The sequence below is a fragment of the Chenopodium album genome, chromosome 27 (genome assembly GCF_948465745.1).
Source record: "Chenopodium album chromosome 27, dcCheAlbu1.1, whole genome shotgun sequence".
In the NCBI taxonomy this organism is placed as follows: Eukaryota; Viridiplantae; Streptophyta; class Magnoliopsida; order Caryophyllales; family Amaranthaceae; genus Chenopodium; species Chenopodium album.
In genome coordinates this window covers 20608559-20632178 of record NC_137860.1, presented here as the reverse complement: position 1 = coordinate 20632178, position 23620 = coordinate 20608559, and the positions used below count along the sequence as shown (strand labels likewise).

Here is a 23620-nt window from a genome sequence, read left to right as displayed (position 1 = left end):
ATGGTAGATATAATTACTTATCCTAGAAATTTAAAACTCTCTGTTTAAGTTGTATAAAATATTATATTTTAATATACTATGTGAAACTATCATTACGATCAATTATTTAGTAAAAAGTTGACTCAAGATAATTTAAGTTAAAGTTAAATCTAGTACAACGCACAAATTAGAATACCATTGTTTTTTAAGGATTATAAAACATGACTTAGATAATTATCCATTGTTGAGTCCTAATGTTTGCTTATAGCCTTTCCCTCGTCTAGGGTTTGTATATCCCTAGGTTAGGGTTTTTTACGGTTTCTTTCATTTCACAAACTTTCACATTCAACTCCTTGATCCAATTCTGATTCTTTGTCCCTCTCGCAATCATGGCTGATGATCTATTGAATGATTTCGAGAAAATTAAGTTAACAGAGGAGGAAATAACAGTTCTTAGCGAAGATTCTGAGGAGCAGGATGATGAAGGCACCAAAAATCAAATTGCTCTTTCGCTAGTAGGGAAGCTATTAACAACAAAGCCTTTCAATGTAGAGGCAATGAAGAACACTCTGATGAATGTATGGAAGTTACAGGACAATGTTATGATTAAGATGGTGGAGATGAAGCTTTTTGTTTTTCAATTTCTTAGCGAGGCAGACAAGGAAAAAGTTCTTGATGGTTGCCCGTGGTTTTTTGATGGCAAACTACTCGTTCTTAAGGAGATCGATGGTGATGAACAGCCATCAGAGGTAGTTTTCCGCTTCGCTCCCATGTGGGTCCGTCTACTTGATGTGCCTTTTAATAAGCGCAATAAGAAGACTTTGACTGAAATTGGTGATTGTTTGGGGGTCTTTTTGGAGCTTGATGATTCTGATCCTTTGGGTTGGGGAACATTTTTGAGAATCAAAGTAATGATTGACATTGAGAAACCGCTCAGACGAGGTATCTTTGTGGCGACCAGTTCTTCTTCTTCAAAATGGATAGCGCTCAAATATGAACGTTTGGTTGACTTCTGCTATTTCTGTGGTCGCCTCGATCATACAGAAACAGGCTGTACTTTCAAGGAGGAAGCCAAAGAGGAATGTGGAGAGATAGTATATCAATATGGCCCGTGGTTGCGCGCCTCACCAAGCAAGCAGCTACGAAAAGCCAAAATTGATATAGAAAGAGAAAAGAAGTGGAAGGAGGGGTTGCGTTCAATCAAAAAAGGTCGTGTTACTTCATACCATGATCCGGATGCAATTAAATTAGGCCCCCCTGGTGTTGCCCGGAGGCTACACTTTCCCCCTCCTCGGCCTAGAGAAGCGGTATTGGTTAAGGTTGTGGATGAAGCAACATCAAAGACAGTGATGAGAATCAAGAGAGCTGCTGCAGGGGGTGATGATGCTACCATAGAGAATGAGGTTATGCAAGATGAAGGGGTCTTAGTAGAGCATGAGGCTAATCTTGTGCACGGGAATAGTGATACTATCTCTGACATGGAGCATGACATGGTCCCTTTGGAGAATGATGCTGGGAATAGAAAGGTTAGAATTAAGAAGAGGGGCTTGACTAATGTAGAGAGTGGGCCCTCAAAGGTGAGTGGGGAAGTGGCAGGGGTTTCTTTGACGCATAAAAGAGCTTTTGAAGACTCTTCCTTTGCTGATGCAGACTTACAAACAAATGTTACAAGCAAGAAACTCAAGGTGACAGATTCTTTTCCTACCGGAGACGGTTTTAATCAAGTAAGGGGTGTTGGAGTGAACCAACCCCCTGAAAAACAATGAAAATATTGTATTGGAATTGCCGAGGGGCGGGCAACTCCCGGACAATTCGAGCACTTCGATTTTGGAGTGGCAATCTTTGTCCTGATATTATTTTCTTATGTGAGACTATGATTAGTAGGAGAAATTCTGAAAATTTAAAGTTAAAGTTTGGTTATTCTATGTCTGTAGGGGTGGATAGTATAGGTAAGTCTGGCGGTCTATGCTTGTATTGGAGGGAGGGGGTTGATTTTTCCTTAGTGTCATTTTCTGATCATCATATGTGTGGTGATATCAGGGAGGAAAGAGGGAGGATTTGGAGGTTTGTTGGAGTGTATGGGTGGGCTGACAAAGCTTTAAAAGATAATACTTGGGCTCTTATTCGTAAAATCTATCTTGAATCCCCTTATCCGGTTGTTTTTGGTGGTGATTTCAATGAGATTTTATGTTCTCAAGAGAAATCGGGGGGGTTGTGAGGGATCAACGAGTGATGGATGCTTTCCGTGAAGTTCTTGATGATTGCTCGCTGCGTGATCTCGGTCATGATGGTTCTTGGGTAACTTGGGAACGGGGAAACTCACCAGAAACGATTGTTAGGGAGCGGCTTGACAGATTTGTTGCTTGTGTTCGATGGTGCTCTTGGTTTGATCAGGCAAATGTGACTCACTTGACAAAATATAAATCTGATCACACGGCTATTCTCCTTGATTTGGAGTTTCGGGGTCGTAAAAAGAAGCACAAGAAGAAAAAGAGGTTCAAATTTGAGACTTGTTGGTTACTGGCCGAAGGTGTTGAAGATGTCATAAGGAAGGCTTGGGTGGACTCTTGTCATATGGACATGCCTAACAAACTTTTGCAGGTTGCTAATGAGTTGACTTCCTGGAGCAAGGATACCTTTGATGACTTAGCTCAAAAAATTGCAGACACGGAGGACATGTTGCGTGATGCTCAAAATATTGGGGGCCATCATCCCAATTTTGTTGAGTGCAATAGACTAGAGGCTATTCTTGATGATCTCCACGAAAAGAATGAAGCTTATTGGTTCCTCCGTTCGAGAGTTTCGGAAATCAAAAATGAAGACCGCAATACTAAATATTTTCATCATAAGGCGGCACAACGAAAGAGCAAGAATTATATTAAAGGGTTGACTGATGCAAATGGCGAATGGAAATCTGGAAAAAAGGACGTTGAAAAAATTATTTTATCTTTCTATGGCTCCCTTTTTTCGAGTGGTGATATTGATTCCTTACTGATGGATGAGGTACTTTCTAGTGTTCCGAATTTGGTGTCTGAAGGTATGAATTTGTCCCTTTGCCGCCCTTTCCCTAAAGATGAGATATTTACTGCTCTTTCTCAGATGAGTCCTTGTAAAGCTCCTGGCCCTGATGGTTTACATGCTATTTTTTACCAGAAATATTGGCATATTGTAGGTGATGATGTGACCCTATTTGTCAATAATATAATTTCTGGCAGGGTGTCTTTGTCTGAGGTAAACCGAACTAATGTTGCCTTGATTCCGAAAATCAAGGATCCCACTAGTATATCCCAATTTCGGCCGATCTCCCTATGTAATGTTTTATATAAATTAGCATCGAAATCGATGGCTAACAGGCTAAAACCCCTTCTTCAAGGAATGGTGACGGAGAATCAGAGTGCTTTTGTTCCGAAACGGTTAATCACAGATAATGCTCCCATTGCTTTGGAGCTTTTTCACACTATGAAGAAGAGGTCGAAAGGTCGCCGGGGATCAATAGCTATGAAGCTAGACATGAGCAAGGCTTACGATCGGGTTGAGTGGGATTTTTTTAGGAGACTTTTGACCAAGTTGGGTTTCGCCGGAGCTTGGGTAGACACCATTATGACATTTGTATCTACCGTGAGATATTCTTTCATTATTAATGGGGTTCCTTCTGATGAGTTGATCCCATCCAGGGGCCTTCGACAGGGTGATCCCATCTCTCCTTACTTATTCATTCTAGTTTCTGATGTCCTTTCTAGAATGTTGCAGTTGGCTTCGGAGAGGAAATTGATCCATGGGGTCCGGGCGAGCAAAAATGGCCCTGAGGTTTCTCATTTGTTCTTCGCAGATGATAGCCTCCTTTTTACTAGAGCTACTCCGCAGGAATGTTCGATCATTGTTGACATTCTCAACAAATATGAAGCAACTTCCGAGCAAAAAATTAATTTGGAGAAGTCGGAAGTATCTTTTAGTAAAGGGGTCCCTTTGCCATCTCGGATCACTCTTAGCTCTATCCTAGGTATGGAAATGGTGGAAAATCATGAAAAATATCTTAGATTGCCAACAGTTGTAGGGAGATCGAGGAGAGCGGTTTTTGCTTTTATCAAAGACCGTATTTGGAAGAAATTACAGGGTTGGAAAGAGAAGCTTTTATCAAGAGCGGGGAAAGAGGTCCTTCTTAAGTCCATTATTCAAGCTATTCCCACTTATACCATGGGGGTCTATAAGTTCCCCATTGGCCTTATTCAAGAGATTCATAGCATGATGGCTCGTTTTTGGTGGGGTTCGAATGATAGAGGGAGGAAAATTCATTGGAAGAGTTGGGATTCTTTGTGTCAACCGAAATTCTTGGGGGGCATGGGATTCCGGGATCTTGGTGTATTCAATGATGCTCTTTTGGGGAAGCAACTTTGGCGAATTGCTACAAATGAACACTCACTGGTAAGCCGGGTTTTAAAAGCAAAGTACTACCCTCGGACTTCCATATTTGAGGCTGCTTTGGGTCCGGTTTCCAGCTTTTCGTGGCAAAGTTTATGGAGTTCCAAGTCTCTTGTGAAGGAAGGAATGCTTTGGAGGGTTGGTGATGGTCGAGCTATAAGTATATGGAATGACCCGTGGCTTGTGGATGATGACAGCCGCTTTGCTACAACTCCGTATTCTGATGGTGATTTCAATATGGTCTCTGAGTTAATTAACGAAGAAAGGAAATCTTGGAAGTTGGAAACTATTGAGCGGATTTTCAACGATCGTGATAGGGATGCTATCCTAGCAATCCCTATCAGTGATAGACTTCCGGAGGATTCTCTAACCTGGGCTTGGTCGAAGAGCGGCTGCTATGAAGTTAAATCTGCTTATCTCTTGGGAAAATCTCTCTCTATTGATAGTTTTGAGCAATATTGGGTTGAGATTTGGAAGGCTGATGTTACCCCAAAAGTGAGGCATTTTCTTTGGAGGTGTTGTTCGAATTCATTGCCTACTAGAAGTCTGCTAGAACATAGGCATCTCATTGAAGATTCTAAGTGTCCTTGCTGTGGTATAATGCCTGAAACTACCATCCATGCTGTGGTGAATTGTCCGAGTGCGTATCAGTTTTGGGCCAGAAGTGGTTGTGAGGAAGCGCTGAAATTTGGTGACGTTAGCTCCTTTGGTGAACTGCTGCTAGTGTGGATAAAAAATCTTGAGAAGGAGGTTTGTCAAAGAAGCCTATTCCTTGCTTGGTTCCTTTGGTTTAGACGTAATAAATGGGTATTTGAACACCAATGGGAACCCGATGATGCGATGCTTCTTCGTCATAGCAGGCTTGTTTCTGATTTTGGCGAGTACACGGAGAAGATATATGGCGGAATTGTGCAGCCTCAAGCTCCTGTAGGCAGAATGGTTTGGTCCCCTCCTCCCCCAAATGTTGTCAAGATCAATGTTGATGCCTCGATCGATGATAATGGCTGGGTTGGATTTGGTGTTATAGCCCGAGACCATGATGGCCTAGTTTTGTTTTCAGCAGTCCGTAGAGTTCGTGCTAAGTGGGACGCTTTAATAGCTGAAAGTAAGGCAGCTTTGTTTAGAATAAAACAGGCGAAAGCTCGTGGCTATGCAGATATTATTTTGGAGTCTGATTCCCTGCTGCTCGTGTCCAAACTCAAGAAGAATGCCTTTCTTTTTTCTGCAGTTGACAGCATATTAGAAGATATAGCTTCATTTAGTTCTTGTTTTTCTTCCGTTATTTGGTCTCATGTCAAGCGTGATGGGAATTTTGTAGCCCACCATCTTGCTAGGTTAGTGCCGTTTGGTTCTGAACAATGTTGGGAATATCTTGTGCCTGATGAGATTTCCCCGTATGTACTCCTGGATCAACTTTCAATTAATTAATGCACTAACCCGTTCTCCTCAAAAAAAAAAAGATAATTATCCATTGTTTTTTTTTTTAAATCTAATCTATTGTTGTTAGGCATGATTGATCTCCCAACGCAAACCTATTTAAGTTCTATTAATTGGTAATGGCCTTGATTTTTTGCTCTATGTATTAGTTAGATGATGTAAGATTTCCTCTCTCTAACTAGTTTGTGCTACATTTTTTTAAGCCTTAAGATTTCTTACTAATTCGCAAACGGTGGTGGATCTTACACTAAACAGTATAGGTCAAGTTTTGAACTTTAATAATTTCTAATTAAAATTATAGATATCTTACTATTAACAAAAAACAATTATGCGACCGAAGTCAAAGTTTAAAGCAATGTAGTCAATCGACCCTACTTAACTCTTATAAAAGTTTGTTATATGCAATTAAAATATATTAATTAATCCGTATATGGAAACAAAATGCGAATTTGATTAAGATTTTTAATTTACACAAATATATATGTGCCAACAGATCAGATGCAAACAACATATTACGAATTATGTACAATATATATACTATACATGTACAAAAAATAATATAATTACAAATATGTTTCATTTGAATTTATAGTTGATAAATTTTGAGTTATGAAATAAATTTGTAATGTAATGATTCAAGTGTAAAAATTTAAGGTCTCGATAAAAATATAGTCAAATATTAATTTTTTTAATTAAATAGTAAAAGTACCCATGTTGGATTAAATTTTAATTTTTTTTTTATTTGAATCCACTTGAAAAATTTGTAAAAATTATAGGGGCGGACCCCTGTGAGCCCCAATAAAGATCCTCCCATGTATGTACCCTTTCCCTTAAGTTGATTTACAAAATTAACATGAATTACCTTATTGTAACATGGAGCTAGTCTATTTATGATGACAAAGATGATGGATTTATTGAGAATGTTAGTTCATTAGAGGAAGGTTATTTTGGCTGCTTATAGGGGTCTAAATGAGAAAATGTTAAGAATCATTGGTTGTAGAGTCTGTGAGTGAGAAATTATTAGTTTTAGATCTTTTGGTCGAATATTCTTTCATTGGTGAAGTTGTATGTAAAAGCATTGATGTTGAGCCTATTCTACCATCTCCTATGTTCCATTTTCTTCGAGACTTGATCTTATTCTGTCATCCTCTATGTTAAATCATCGTTACTTCAATTGGATCAATTAATCAATCATCAAATCAAAACAATAAATTGTGGGTTTACCAAGTTGGCTTCAAAATAAATACATAAAAAAAAAAATTAAAAAAAAAAGTGTTGGTGACAATTTCTTTTTTTAAAAAAAAAAAATCTTTTATATTCTTTATTTGATTTTGTTGTAATTATATATTTTGTGATTAAGCACTTTCTTTCTAGGGTTTGTTTGGGAATCAAGGGATATACTATTAATGGCAAATGTTGGTTTGATAAGTCTTTGATTTCAAATTGATAGGTTTTTATGATATTGCAACCTGAGTAATTGTTTGGTTAAGTCTTCCTACTTACCTACAATTAATAAACTTGATTATGGTAGCAATTGTATTCATAACTTATAACACCTAAGATCTTGGTCTAATGGTTAAGATTGAGGGTCTGTATATAATATGCCACAGGTTTAAATCTCTCACCTCCACTTATACTTTGTATTGCTTTTGTGGCTCCTCTGGACCCAAAATAAATAATTAAATTGAGAGCTTCAAGACACTCTCATAGTCCATAGGCTTAGCAATTGCTCTAGAAAAATAACTAATAATCGTTGAAGATATTTTGATTGATCTTGAACTATAAACATGGTGATTTGATATCCTTAGGTTATAATAGGAAATTTCAAGAAATGAATTATTGATTTAGTTGACAAGGTGTGGAATATCAAAGACGTAGAGGGAAAGTTTAGGGGGTCACACAAACATAGTTTGCAAGGATACTTGCCTTAATAGAAGTTGTAAATGCAGAAATCATGAAAGAAGAAATAAACACAACTTAAAACGAAACTCAGAGAATTCAGGCATATGTTACTGAACAATATCATTCTTCTATAAACTCATCTCCAAATGCAAATTTGAAGTTGGAAGTAAATCTGATGATGGCCTTTACCACTGTCTTCAAGACCACTTTTATTCTCCTCCTCGCCTGCACTTTGTGGATATCTTCTCATGCAGATTGTGGAGAAGTAGAACCACCAACTTATGAGTATGACCCGCGCATAATGGAGAAGAGGTACAGGAATTGGATGCAATCTCATGGAAAACAATACAAGGACAAAGACGAATGGGAGCTACGCTTTGGAATTTATCAGTCCAATCTTCAGTTTGTTGAATATATAAACTCTCAGAACCTCACCTTCAAGCTCACTGATAACAGCTTCGCAGATATGACAAATGAGGAGTTCAATTCCCTTTTCACAGGTCGATTGACAAACATAACACCAGAAAGGAATCCAGCCCCAATCAATAAAACTGACCTCCTTAGTTTGCCAACAGAGATTGACTGGAGAGATAAGCATGCAGTTACTCATGTCAAGGACCAGGGCGCATGTGGTATTTTCTCAACTTGTTCCCACTTGAAAGTGTGCTAAAATTGTTCTTCAATTCCTTCAAAATCTTAAGAAAAATAAATAGTTTCACTTCCATACCTCAAACACAACTCGAGAAAAAAAAAATGGAATATATTTTATCTGCAGCTATTTTTTATGGTTGCAAGCTCCATGCAACAAAGCAATTAAGAGAAAATCAGTTTCAGAAGCATAGACTATAGAGTTACATGTGAAATTGAGATTCAAATTTTTCTTATATTAATTTATAAGTGAACAAATACACATTTTTGCAAGTAAAAAACAAAATAAAACAGGTAACTTTTGTTATTTAATGCCATTTTTCTGCTAGAATACATGTACTATACTAATCATAACATAATTTTGGCTTTCACAGGAAGCTGCTGGGCTTTTTCTGCAATTGCAGCAGTCGAAGGACTCCACAAAATAAAAACTGGGAAGTTGGTTTCATTGTCGGAGCAAGAACTGGTATATTGTGACCGTGGAGAAAATTTAGGCTGCAGAGGAGGGTTCATGGAAGCAGCCTTTGATTATATAAAAAGAAATGGTGGTGTAGCCACTGAAACAGAGTACCCTTACACAGGAAGAGATGGCAGATGTAATGAACAAAAAGAAAAGCATCATGCTGTAAAAATAGAAGGTTATAGGACGGTACCTGTAGATGATGAAGAGACCCTGCAAGCCATAGTTGCCCATCAGCCTGTATCTGTTGCTATTGACGCTGGTGGCTATGAATTTCAGCTCTATGACAGTGGTATATTTGACGGCTTCTGTGGGACAAGCCTTAATCATGGCGTAACTGCTGTTGGTTATGGAGAAGAAAGGGGCAACAAGTACTGGATAGTGAAGAATTCGTGGGGTACTCATTGGGGGGAACAAGGATACATAAGGATGAAACGTGGTTCATCAAGAAAATCAGGTCTATGCGGTATAGCAATGCAAGCCAGTTATCCAATTTGATCTCTTCGATATGCCAAAGTAGACACTTTTAAAGCAATCAACCAAGTAAATGTAAGTTATATCCTTTATCATACTGTCATAAAAGTTGGAAAGTTGGTATAGGACCTTACCGCTTACCAGAAGAGAATTTAATAGATGGTATATTAGTATTTGCTCATGTCCTGCAACACAGACAGATTGAAAATTTGAAACTTCAAATATCCCTTATTTTATTTGTTCTATAAAACACTTGCAATTATCTCTGTAACAAGGCATATAAAGCAATGAAAGTACACTTTGTTCGACTGCAGAAAGAATTATTTAATGCTGTCTATGGCAAGCTTTTTGGTATATAACACACCAGGGCCACCAGGCCATTAACAGTATGAATAACGTTGCCCAATATCAGCCAAAACAAACAGTCTAGTCACAGAAATCATCCAAGTTATACATCAGTACATGGTTGGAATCAACTAGCATGACATACGAACTACTCATAGCCTATAATACTTTCTGGAACAATGAAGCAGATATTAATATTGTTGTGTAAATGGACCTTTGAGATCTACAGTTGAAAACTCCATCAAATATTAAAGAACATTATAGGCAGTTTTCTGATATAGAGGCATGAAAATTCATAACATTATTAATGTGTTTTTACGTAGGAACAGTCAAAGATGTTCAATACGAAAAACAGTGCAAATAATTTCTTAAGAATTGAAATTTGACAAGAAAAACATAATGAGGTTCGTTTTCAGAGGTTGTAGCTAGCAGAGGAATCACTTGAAACTTTAAAAGCAAATAGATTAAGATATGATACATTTAATCAGAAAACTAACGCAGCAATTTTTCACCATAATATAAATTTAATTTCTATAAAGAAGCGCTCAGTATAAAAGAATATTACAATATCGTTAACAAAATTCTTTATATATAAATTTGTCCTTTAAACTGCAAGACTCCGAGATGGATTGAGAAGACATCTCAAGTTATAATTGCGAATTATTTAAACATGAAGTACTCTTGTATAAAGTAGCCAGTAGGTAACTACCAGTTGATGATGGCTTCGTTTCCATTCAAATAATTTACTTTGCATAAGTATTAATACAGAACAGAGCACCTGAACAAAATTGATGCAGCACGGACTATTCTTCAATACCCCTAGTAGCCCTATCTTCACATTCATCAGTTAGAGTTATGAGTTCAATTCTGCAAATCTGTGCCTAACTGCACAAGCAAGCTTCCACTCATCAACTCCAGCCAATCCTTCAACCACCTTTTGCCTGACCTTAATGTATGGTATGTAACCTTTCTCGGTCATCAGCATTGCCATCTTTCCTGCTAAAATGAACTCATTACACTCCAAGCAACCCTCAAGCAGAAGCTCGAAGCTCTCAAACCCAACATGGAACCCCTTCTTTACTAGGAACTCAATCATCTCAGCCGCTCTCCATATCTCCTTGTTAGCACGTAACGCAGCCACTAACCGTACCAATATTCCTTGCCTTGGTGATAAGTTTAATTTTCCTACCATTTCCTTCATTAATGCCAATGCCTTGTCCGTCTTCCGGATTCCACATAATGCAGCTATAATAGTACAGTAACTCTCAGCATCAGGAATACATGCTACCTCAACCATTCCCCTAAGCACCTCTATAGCCTCTTCCAACTGATCAACAGCACAAAGAGACTTGATGATGAAGTTACAAGTTCCACAATCGGGGCGATACCCAATTGATTTCATAGCTAGAAAAATGCTGGGCACTGACTCAAATTGCTGTTGGTGATACATCCAAGCAGAAGACAGAGAAAGGTAAGTCTGAGGTACAGGGGTACAACCGGAACGAAGCGTACGTTGGAGGGTCGCAAGAGCAAGTGGAAAAGGGTGGGAGCTCTGAAGTGTATAACTTAACAGATAGTGAAATGTAGTTTTAAGGCATGAATGAGGTTTAAAAGATATGAAAGACTGTAACATTTCATCAACTACTTGGGTTCTATGAATCAATATGAATGAGGAAAGAAATGAAAAGGGGTTATGTTTTTTGCAGGATTCTTCTGAGGATTTCAAGATTTCAGGGATTTGTTCATATGTTTTGTTTGAAATTGCTATTTTTATTGATTCTTCAACTGGTTTAGGGGATATTCCTAAACATAAGGATGAAAATCTGAGGAAAGGGCCACAAAATTGTTGATGAATTCTGGTAATTCTGGATGATAAGAGAGCCATATTCCTAATATAAACTAATTAATTAACAAGAAGATTATAAAGCTGAATGTTATTGCTAGTAAATCAAACTCAAAAGTGACAAATTTTGGTAGATTGGTCGTTTAGGCATATTGTCGAACACCTTGTAGGCAAGATTGATTAAGGATATTTAGGAATATATAAAACAGATCGCACACCTGATATGCAAGCACGATGATCAAATGTTTTGAAGAATATAAAAAAGATCACCTACAAAACAAAGGAAAGTTAGAAGAAGCATTAATTTACAATACAAAAATCACTGTTCGAAATTATTTAAGTGTTTATTTTTCCTTCGAATTTAAAACACATAAAAAAAAAACAAAATCACAGCCAATAAAAATTCTTACAAAAAATTGCAGAAGAGACAGAAAATGTGGCACATAGCACTAGTAGCAGTGAGTAGAGCAGAAGAAGATCAGTGAGAAAATAAACAGAAACAAAGGGTAATAATGACATTTACCTTTTTATTATTATTTGTTCTGGAGGTATTAGGGCTTTGTTTGGTTCAATATTAATAAAGGGAATTCTAATATCTGAACTTTGTGTCTCTTCCAATAGCTCATTCATTAGTCATTAGTAAAGAAAATTCTGATTTCATTACGAACAAGAATTGATAGAGCCTAAATGATCAATAAACTAGTGTGTGGCCCCGGGCGATGCACCGGGATTTGCTTTCAATATCAATACATATATTATTTGGGCTATAAAATCATAAACTATATAATTACAAAAAATAAGTGGACAATAATAACTAATGAAATTAAATAAATGCTCTCAAATTGATGTCTTGTAAAGTACAAATTAAAGTATTTAGTGTATTATTATTATTGAATATGAAGCACAATGAAAAGATAGCAAAGTTGGTAATAACATTACTTTATTTGTTATTGGTCTTGTGTTCAAACCTTGTGATAAACATTTTTATTGCAATTGAAACATGTTTGTTCATATTACAATGGATGATGTGGTATATTACGGTGATGTGGCATACTTCTAATACATGTGAAGGGTGCCACGTGGCACATATCTTGTATTAGGAACGCTTTTTAATATATAATAAGTATAGATAATTGCATTAAATTTTGGAAAATTTGTCAGGGCCAACCTTTTATAAAACGTTTTTTGTTTGGGACAACCTTATAAATTTTTTTTGGCAAAGTCAGACTACTTTAAAAAAAAATTTTGTAAAGGGAGACCAAACCCCACTTTCAGGCCATTGACCACCGGATTCCGGCGTTAACTCCCACTAGACTTGCACGTGCTCCCATATTCTTCTAATTACACCCCTTTTCCCTCCAATTTTCGCACATAAAACCCCTCTTACACACAAATTCATTCGTTCTCTCTCATGGGAAAAGGGGTTTTATGTGCGAATATTGGACGAAAAGGAGTGTAATTAGAAGAATATGGTAGCAAGCGCAAGTCACGTGGGAGTCAACGCCGGAATCCGGTGGTCAATGGCCTGAAAGTGGGGGTTGGTCTCACTTTACAAAATTTTTTTTTAAAGTGGTCTGATTTTGCCAAAAAAAATTTATAAGGTCCCAGACAAAAAACGTTTTATAAAAGGTTGTCCCTGACAAATTTTCCTTAAATTTTTAATACTGCACATCAGACAATAATACGTCAAATCGAGCATGAGGTACTTAGTTGGTGGTATTTAACAATACTAACTTAATCCGGTCATTTATGCATTTACGGTGTATTTGGATAAAGAAATTTGAAAGAAAAGAAAGGGAGGGACCGAGGGAGGTAAAGGGGAGGGAAGAGAAAGGAAGGGAAGGGAAGAAAGATGAGTTTTCCTTCCAAATCTCTCCATTGTTGGAGAGATTAATTTCTTTCAATTTAATCCCTCCATTTCTCTTCCCTCCAATTCCCTTTTTTCCTTATTTGCTATCCAAACGAAAGATACCCCATCCCCTTGTTTCTTTTCTCTTCCTTTCCCTCCATTTCCTTCTATCCAAACACACCGTTAATGTGTATTACAACACTTGTCCTTGAACAATTTTTATGGGGTGAATACTGTCACACAAATACGGAGTACTTTACATTAGTGCTTAGTGGCAGAGGTAGCATTTGGGTTCGTTTTGCATAAGTTAAATATTTTAGCATTTCTCAAACATTCTCCTAATTACATTCTGTGAAAAAACAGTCTCATGATTACATTTTCCATTATTTCTTCTGCAACATCCTTCGTATATAACCAATAGACCAGTATAGAAGTATGTTCCATCTTGTAAAAAAAAATATACATCACACAACTCTCTTCATTTGTTAAATATTTGTCCCAAATACATAAAAATGCAAGCATTAAGCAACAACTAACTATGTCTATGATTAAGCAAACCAACAATAGCTAAAGATTACGGAAAAATACAAAGTTTAAAAAAAAAAAAAACAAACAAACAAACAAAAAACACACAACTCTCTCTTTCTTTGTTATGTATACTGTCTGAATATTTGTCCCAAATACATAGAACTTGCAAAGCTTAACCTATGAAATGCCTTTATTTATAAAAGAAAAGGTACAACGTATTAGGTAATAAACTCATGGTTAGTAGCAAATGCAGAGCAGAACAATATCCTGCAAGCTTACATGCTGAATGTACTACAGAGGTCTTCAAGCTGCACGTTACATCTTTGTTTAACCAAGCATTACACTGAGTTGGCTTTTTTCTGAAGGAAAGTAATCTCTTGGCATGTTTCAGGTTCATGTACAAATACCAAAACTGTGTTCAACTAAAGCTACTAATATCATGAATTGGTATGAGTATAGAGTATGATGACATATCCATACACAGACTAGATATTGCATAAGCACTTGATTAGGTAGTACTTTTGACCACAAATCTAGTAACGCAATGCCTGATCATACATGAGATCGCCGTTTTCTAGATTTAGAACGACGACAGTAGAGCCAAAGGGCCCAGAAAATAAGGATGATTAACTGCAGGAGTGCCAACACCTTCAAATCTGCAACAATCAATAACGAAAAATAAGGAGAAAACTAAATCATAAAGTGCAAATAACAGGATCTTTCTTGATGAGTAAAACCTTTTAGATTCTGAATCATGTCCAATCCGCCATGCGGTTTGCTTTCGTTTCCCAATATAACATTTGAAGTCTGGTGTAATTCAGTCTTGTATACAATACTTCCTCCCATGATACATGTATTGGGGCAATGAATGACACCATCATATTCATCACTCCCATCACAGCAATCTGCGTAAGAAAATCTAAAAGTTAAAAGTGCCTAAAGATGGATAAAATGTGTAATATGATACAGGTAGTACAGGCTAAAGAGTTCCAAACTGACTACGAGTGAATAAGTTACGCTAATCCAAATCGATAGGATAGAACTACATTAATATTTGCCCTTTTCTTACCACAAATATGGTCATTGACACGAGATGAAAACAGGAAGTGCGGCTGACTTCCAAGATTCCTACAATAGAACTTACCCCCAGGACATGCTGATGTACCTACAGAGAGAAGGGGAAATTTTTTGATGATTTTAAAAGTTATAGGAGGTACATAGAGATGTAGAAATGGTATTTACAGCTGTACAATGATATGCAGACTACGCATTCCTACTCAATCCCCTTCAATATCAGGAGGTTGAGGAGTTGAGGGTATCTCCATATGTGAAACCTCAGGAGGAACTAGAAGTTTATAACTTCATACAGCATAGGGAGGGCAGGGTGTTGAATGCGGTACAAATCATACAATTATCAAGCCTTTTGAAATGGAACTCATATAGTACAAGAAGCAAAGGTTATTACTCTCTAGTTACAGTTTCTTCACAGTGAGTAAATGAAATAATTAAACCAAAAAATTGAGATAATTCAGAAACACCCTGCAAAGGTTAAATTGCAAAGATAGAACAATAAAGACAAAATTACACTAAGCAATATGACTGCATTTATATATTCAGGGTGTGTAAACCAACACAGACTAACCACTCATTCGAAAGGAATGACACTCCCTCATTAAAGTTCAATTAATACATTTAAGAATCTCTCTTTACAACTTGCCTATTTATCATAATGGTGCCTAGCACAATGTTGTATGCTGTAATCCTTATCTAATCTACAAAATACGCTTGTAACAAAAGCAGAGTATTTTCACTTTGTGATTATAAAGCTCCTCAATTCCTTCTGGTAATGTGTGTATGATGTGTGTGTGTGTGTGGTGGTTTTGGGGGGGGGGGGGGGGGGGGTGGCTACATTGATTTCCTGCATATTCTAGAAAAAGGATCTCGATTTCCCTTGTAGGAAGAAATCATGTCAGGTAACAAAATTAATCAACCATCCAAGAAACTGGAAACATCATTTGATGGAACTCCTATTACAATATAATAACTTTAATTCTAATCAGTCTAACTTCCACATTTCTCCTAACCTAGAATGTGTTGCGAGTCTTTTGACTCATGCACTCTGCCATACATGTTACCTTATGTTATGTGCAATAACTGAATTATCCAATTAATTACAGGCAATGGCATACTTGAGAGTGGAAGAAGCAATTACAGGCAATGGCATACTTGAGAGTGGAAGAAGCAATATATATATATATATATATATATATATATATATATATATATATATATATATATATATAAACCAATTAAGATCTTAAAAGTGAAGACTACTACAAAACAATTATAGATCGCCATTCTGTTTTTAGGCAGTTAGAAATCTAGCATTGATCGACAATTAATATTTAAATTTGATTATTGAGATCATACTGAAAGTGGCAATATCAGGATACTCCCAGATGATTGAAGATTAATGAAGTTTAAGTATCCCAAGGAAATATTAAACTAAAAACTAATTAAATCATAATTACAGCCCAAGAAAGTAAGCAACCATCTTCACTGCACCTTCAACCATATAAAAGTGTATAACTATGCATTGGAAAAAACTCGTGCAACCGTAAAGAGTTATAAAATAGCATAAATGGCTACACCCAAACCTCCAGAGATCGACAAAAAAAGGCAGACCCTGTGCTACAAATCCAAAGAACTAAGCAACTAACAACCACCGCCCTAATATTGTAATACATACTTCCTTTGTTCCAAATTAGTTAACACATTTGTTTTATCAGTTTGTCGATGCATAAATTCAACAATTATAATTTCTAAGATATCTATGAATCAATAAGGAAAATATAGAAAAGTTTATATTTTGAAAATACACATTGAGAAATATCTATAAAGAGATCATGATTATTTTTCTTATCAATAAATCAAAAAAACTATGGAGTAGATGAAGCAGAGTCTAAGAATAGTCAAAAGTCAAAACTTGTCAATATAATAACTTGATTTCCTGCATATTCTAGAAAAAGGATCTCGATTTCCCTTGTAGGAAGAAATCATGTCAGGTAACAAAATTAATCAACCATCCAAGAAACTGGAAACATCATTTGATGGAACTCCTATTACAATATAATAACTTTAATTCTAATCAGTCTAACTTCCACATTTCTCCTAACCTAGAATGTGTTGCGAGTCTTTTGACTCATGCACTCTGCCATACATGTTACCTTATGTTATGTGCAATAACTGAATTATCCAATTAATTACAGGCAATGGCATACTTGAGAGTGGAAGAAGCAATATATATATATATATATATATATATATATATATATATATATATATATATATATATATATATATATATATATAAACCAATTAAGATCTTAAAAGTGAAGACTACTACAAAACAATTATAGATCGCCATTCTGTTTTTAGGCAGTTAGAAATCTAGCATTGATCGACAATTAATATTTAAATTTGATTATTGAGATCATACTGAAAGTGGCAATATCAGGATACTCCCAGATGATTGAAGATTAATGAAGTTTAAGTATCCCAAGGAAATATTAAACTAAAAACTAATTAAATCATAATTACAGCCCAAGAAAGTAAGCAACCATCTTCACTGCACCTTCAACCATATAAAAGTGTATAACTATGCATTGGAAAAAACTCGTGCAACCGTAAAGAGTTATAAAATAGCATAAATGGCTACACCCAAACCTCCAGAGATCGACAAAAAAAGGCAGACCCTGTGCTACAAATCCAAAGAACTAAGCAACTAACAACCACCGCCCTAATATTGTAATACATACTTCCTTTGTTCCAAATTAGTTAACACATTTGTTTTATCAGTTTGTCGATGCATAAATTCAACAATTATAATTTCTAAGATATCTATGAATCAATAAGGAAAATATAGAAAAGTTTATATTTTGAAAATACACATTGAGAAATATCTATAAAGAGATCATGATTATTTTTCTTATCAATAAATCAAAAAAACTATGGAGTAGATGAAGCAGAGTCTAAGAATAGTCAAAAGTCAAAACTTGTCAATTAATTTGGATTAGAGGAAGTATATCACTTAGTAAACGTCATAATAGTAATGAACAAGAGACTACTATAGCCCAGCTTTTCAGAAGCTACACCAGCATTAACTCTTAACTCTTCAAATACAAGATGCCAAAACCAAATCGAGTCATTTTGTTTCAAATCACAATTATGCTATACTTCTTCAAAAACCTTTCAACACTTGCTGATAATTTCAAAGCTCGAGCAATTGCTCCAGTTCAGAGGGAAAGTCTTAACGAACAATTTCTCAAAAATGTAAATAAATAGCACTCTAATTGCTTCCTACACTCACCCCAAAGCATGTCCGTTTTCACACTTTTGAAATCCATCACTAATCTACTAATCAGTCAACAAGCAACAATAACCAACACAATACTCTTATTGAAAAAATGACAATACACAATTAATTTAACCCAAAAAATTTACAAACAAAATACCCTTCAAATAAAAATATAAATTGCAATCTTTTATCACCACAATAGAAGTATACCCAAAACATGTGAATTGGTATGTGCAACTATTACATTAGAATTAGGTAGCCCATTGCATTCTCATACCCATTTTCGTACCGCAAATTAGCTAAGACTAATTGATTTGTATAAAAACCAGTATCAATAAAAGAAGTTTCCACCTCAAAATTACACCCAAAAAAAAGACCGGAACATAGACCACAACAATAAAGTCAATCATAGTGTTATCAACCCAACACAATCACATACCGGGCTCATCGGTGCCGTCAACGCAGTCGCAAAAGTCGTCGTTAAGACGATCTTTGGTGAAAGAAGTCGAACCGTCTTTGCAATTAATCACATCTATATCGAAGTAATTGATGTCTGCAATTTTCAAAAGGAATGACTTGAAATTGAAATTATGAATGACATTTCAAATTAGTAAGAAGGGTATATATGATTTTGTGGGCTTTGATAGGGAAAGTACCAAGGGGATGAATTCCGCGAAGAACAACAGATGAAGTACAAGGTACGAAGAAGAAGAAGAAACAACAGCAGCAAAAGCAAAGGAAGTGATGAAATGGTGTCTTTGTTGTCTCCATTTCTGAGTATGAATTTAGAATTTTTAACATGGATGTTATTGAAAAAGTTGAATTGAGAAATGAGCTTTTTATTTGTTTTTTAGGATATATTAATTATTATCTCAATTTATTGTTAAAATAAAACTAAGGCATGACTTCAAAAAACGACTGAAAGTCTTAGCAGCATAACTATAGTTTTTAGATTTTTAATTTAAAAATTAATATGATAAGGAAAAAAAAAAAGAAAAAAAAAAGGAAAAAGAAAAAAGTCAAGCTTAATTTTTTTTTTTTTTTTTTTTTTTGAAGGGGGGAGATTAAATTCATTAATAAAAAGCGATACGGCACTTACATAAGAGATCGTAATCGAACAATACGATACTAAATTAAAAATGAAATTGAAAATGGAAATGACAAAATTATATTTATTATGTATATAAAATAGAAAAGAGAAATCGAAAATAAACAAGCCCTTTTCTGTTAATTTAATTTTGGAATGATCTCTATTTACATTTGATTATCAACACAAATCTTAGTTTTATTTTCCTCAGAAAACATAAATCTTAGGGCTTGTTTGGCACCATTTTTGGTTTTCAATTTCCTGTTTTTTTGAAAACTAAAAACCAAAAACTGGAAACAAGAAAAAGGTGTTTCCACTTTTTTGTTGTCAGTTTTCAAAATTATTATGATTTTAATAAGTTTAAATAATTTTTTATTCATTATGTGACATATATTATATACTTATAATAAACAAAAAACCAAAACACAGGAAACCACAGCAATGCCAAACGAGCCCTTAGTTATTAATTTGCCTAAATTTATTTTTAATTTTTTTTTCTAATCATTCTCACTAAGGAATTTTTTGATTTTTCTATATATAAATGGTTTGATTTTGTTTTTTTTTTTTTTGACAATCAATTAAATTACGATTTATTTTTTCTAATTATTCTCACATAGGCATTGTTTGATTTTGTTGTTTTTCAACAATCAATTAATTTAAGATTTTTTTTTTGGTGTGTCTCCTTGAGCAATGAGAAAATTTTAGTTCATACAAAATAATTTTGGAAGACTAAACTTATAAAATACATAAATTTTCGTTATATATACATAACCAACATATTTCATATTAGATGGTTGTTAGAAATTGAAAGAACAATGTATTATCATTCATACTAATGGTAATATTAATTTTTTATGATTTGAAATTGTTAGAAGCAACAATGTTGGTAAGATATTGGCTAATGATATAAGTAGAAGTATATAAGTTAATTATTATCATCAAAATAACTCTATATTATCACCGCCTTAATTTTCGTAATCAATCTTCTCATTTGCTTTGGCTCATAAAATACTAAATTCCAACCTTAATCTTCTTGTGATCAACCTACACATCCTAGATTAAACTATCATAAGCTCTTGGTTGTTTTTTAACAGTAAACCATCTTTTCGTGCTCAAAATATGGCATAGTTCATCAACTTCTAATGATGTTTTCTTGTCATTGTCTTATTTTAATTTGAATATAAGTGCAATTATTTCTTAAATTACCTAAGACTCTTAATATATAAACAAAACATAGACTATACTAGAATTTCTTTCCTTTGGCCATCCTAATCAATGTTCTTTCTCTTCTTTTACAAATAATCACAGTATAATTAATCATATATATCATATTCTTGTTGTTCTTAAAACTTATTAATTTAGATTAAAACATATATAATTTTTATCTTCCTTTTCTTTATAAAAACAATGCATAGGACAAATGGAATTTCTGGCACACACCAAGCATGTGCAGCATGTAAACACCAAAGGAAGAGATGCACTGATAAGTGCATATTAGCTCCATTTTTTCCAGCTGAAAAAGTTCGAGAATTCCAAGCAGTTCATAAGGTATTTGGTGTTAGCAATGTCCAAAAAATGGTGAGGAATTTGCATAATGACGAAGACCGTAAACGGGCGGCAGATTCTCTTGTTTGGGAGGCCTTGTGTCGCCAAAAGGACCCTGTTTTTGGTCCATATGGTGAATATCGCAAAATTTACGATGAACTCAAGTCATATCAAAATCAAACCCATGCACAAGTCCATCACCAAACAAGTCAATTTGTGGCTCAAAATGGGCACACTAATGGATCAGTGTACAAAACAGGAAATGGGATGATTGGGTGGAGTGTAAATACTAATGGTTCAGCAGGTATTAACAAGGTGAATTATAATGGGGGAATCCATGACAATGTTGGATTGGTGGATTGTATCCGAGCCCAATGTGGACCAGTTATTGGTTCAAGCATATATGGTAATTGTGGATCTCAAGATGATTTGCATGGAGCTGAGAACTTGAGGCAGGACATAGATGTTAATGTTGGTTCAGTTGTTCCTCAACAACAACATCTATTGAATGGGTTTAACCATGGTCAGCATTACTACCTTCCAGGTGAATAACAACTACTAAGCTTATAATATAAGCTTAATAACACTATGCTCAATAGTTATTACAATTGATGAGTAATGTTGGCTTCTTAGAGTAGATTATATCAAGGTTGACACATTTTGAAAATAATTCAATAAATAATTGATTATCGTAAGATATTGGTCAATTATATATATATAATTTATTTTCGTAAGATATTGGTCAATTACATATATAATTTATTTTTGTAAGATATTGGTCAATAATCTCGAGATATTATTATTTATTTATATGCATTATACTCTTGGCATGCTAAAAAAAACTTATTATGTAGGGCTACTCAATCAATTTAATGAATTACATAAAATTTAAATACTTTACAATAGTACAATAAATGAAGATTGCTACTTGCTACATATCGATAATTCAATAACTATATACTAAAAGACACACCAATAATGACACATGTCATCTCCTGGTGTGTCCTTAGTAATTACAATAGTTTTTTGAAAAATTTCAATAATAGTATAAAATCTTTTACAAAAATACTTTCTTATATATGTTAATAACAAAGATAATTACTTTAAATAAGAAAGATTTGATATATCTTTCCACACAAACACAAACATTTAGTAACATAATTTGCGAAATATTTTAATTTACTTTAAGGAAGTATTCACATTTTTTCCCTTATAAAAATAGTTGTTTATTTATTGATTAGAATTCACATCAAAGCAGTGTGTATATTTATTAACTTTTTAAGATTTTTTCTTTATTGTTTGTAAACTATCCAATTGTATTTAAAAGTTGATATTATCTTTTTGAAAATTAGCGTGTATGTCACGGGAGCTAAACTAGCTAGCTAGTATATATTTTAAAAATGGTTGAAATTAATTGTTATTTTTGTAAAGATATTTTTAAGTATTAATTTTGAAAATTTTCAAATAAAAATAGAGTTACTAGCTAGATTTATCATTGCAACTTAAAAGCAATTATATAAAAGATAAAAATATACATATATATAAAATAATAATAAAAAACTAAAATTATATTATTAAAGTGAAATGTGTTCTATTTTCCACAATCTTTCTATATTTTTGTATGTTATTTTTCTTTTACTTTAGGCTCTCTACGTTGTTATGACGGTTATATATATAATACTAATTTATTAAAAAGGGTTCCAAATAAAATTTACGTGCTAGGTGACTCTCTCATCTCATGAAAAGGCCTTTACGTAGTTAACTTAATGCTCTCATGTACTTCACTATAGACACCGTAAAATGTCAACTTAGAAAATAAGTTTAAGCAAATAAGGGGTCAAAGATTTTAAATATTAAAACAAATATACTAAAAATGACTTGAATTTACTAATATTAAAATCCTCCATGATTATTCATTAGATGACAAATTTATGAGATCATAACTGCCCTAAAATATAATTCTAGATCAAATCTATTATAATTTATTTTTTTTCTTTATCTCAATGTACCAAAATAAAATTTCAAAATACGAACTTTGTCAAACTCATGTTAAATAACGTATTTTAGGAAGATAGACACTCTTTAGCAACAAAGGGTTGCACTCTTCCATGGTATTCATTACATTACAATTTAATTGCATTTTAAATTTTAAGGGAATTAGGTCCACGCATTTTCTAAATAGCTCATATCCTTAATTTAATTGAAAATTTTATTGTTTTTAATGTCATACAACAAACATAAAAGATGCAGGGTTTAGAAACCATTGAGAAGAGGCGTAATTAGCTCATATTGCAACTATATGTATTAAAGTGAGGGAATTAAATTCATTCTTGAATAAAACCGATCATATGTTATAAAGTATCAAGTTTCAACCTAGCACCATCATGGGTTCTTTATTGCTTCAAAATCTATCTACAATACACTAATCTATTTCAAATATACTTGTATATACGTTTTCTATCATGATGCTACTTGTAATTGATTGAAACCAAACATAGCATGATTCTACATCATCAAATATGCTAAGTACGCGAACGTACCTCAATTAAGCCCATAAAGTGGCCGAAAATACTACAACAATTCCCGAATCAAGTCTCCTACAATAAGGGACAATAATACTAAATTACTTACTCTTGTATATACAATTTCCAGCAACTTAAACTCACTTTAAACTATTTAGAATAATCTGAAAATTGTTTAAAAACCCCTAATTAAACTCCTTTTTAATAGGTTATCACACCCTTTTA

The 23620-nt window shown here is 34.2% G+C and overlaps 3 protein-coding genes and 2 pseudogenes across 4 annotated transcripts; 3 read left to right on the top strand and 2 right to left on the bottom strand.

Annotated features, from left to right (window-relative positions):
* Positions 1 to 2211: 2211 nt before the first annotated feature.
* On the top strand, positions 2212 to 5826 carry LOC145619756 (uncharacterized). Its single transcript, XM_081674453.1, has one exon. It carries the CDS (start codon positions 2212 to 2214, stop codon positions 5824 to 5826), a length of 3615 nt encoding a protein of 1204 aa, XP_081530579.1.
* A 2089-nt stretch (positions 5827 to 7915) lies between these two features.
* Positions 7916 to 9502, top strand: LOC145619755 (cysteine proteinase COT44 pseudogene; annotated as a pseudogene).
* Positions 9503 to 10358: 856 nt separating this feature from the next.
* LOC145621382 (pentatricopeptide repeat-containing protein At1g06270-like) lies at positions 10359 to 11860 on the bottom strand. The gene has a single exon (XM_081676113.1). The coding sequence runs from the start codon at positions 11547 to 11549 to the stop codon at positions 10518 to 10520; it is 1032 nt and encodes a 343-aa protein (XP_081532239.1). The 5' UTR covers positions 11550 to 11860; the 3' UTR covers positions 10359 to 10517.
* Positions 11861 to 14047: 2187 nt separating this feature from the next.
* LOC145621322 (uncharacterized) lies at positions 14048 to 19064 on the bottom strand. 2 transcript variants are annotated; one of them, XM_081676062.1, is made up of 5 exons: positions 18898 to 19064; positions 18681 to 18794; positions 14954 to 15049; positions 14622 to 14789; positions 14048 to 14540 (listed from the first exon to the last, which is right to left on the bottom strand). In XM_081676062.1, the coding sequence occupies exons 1-5, from the start codon at positions 19040 to 19042 to the stop codon at positions 14437 to 14439; spliced, it is 627 nt and encodes a 208-aa protein (XP_081532188.1). In that variant the 5' UTR covers positions 19043 to 19064; the 3' UTR covers positions 14048 to 14436. The 2 variants fall into 2 exon arrangements, with proteins under 2 accessions (XP_081532188.1, XP_081532189.1); XM_081676063.1 differs by having other exon boundaries at positions 15029 to 15049.
* Positions 19065 to 20735: 1671 nt separating this feature from the next.
* LOC145619754 (LOB domain-containing protein 2 pseudogene) lies at positions 20736 to 21425 on the top strand (annotated as a pseudogene).
* Positions 21426 to 23620: the final 2195 nt, after the last annotated feature.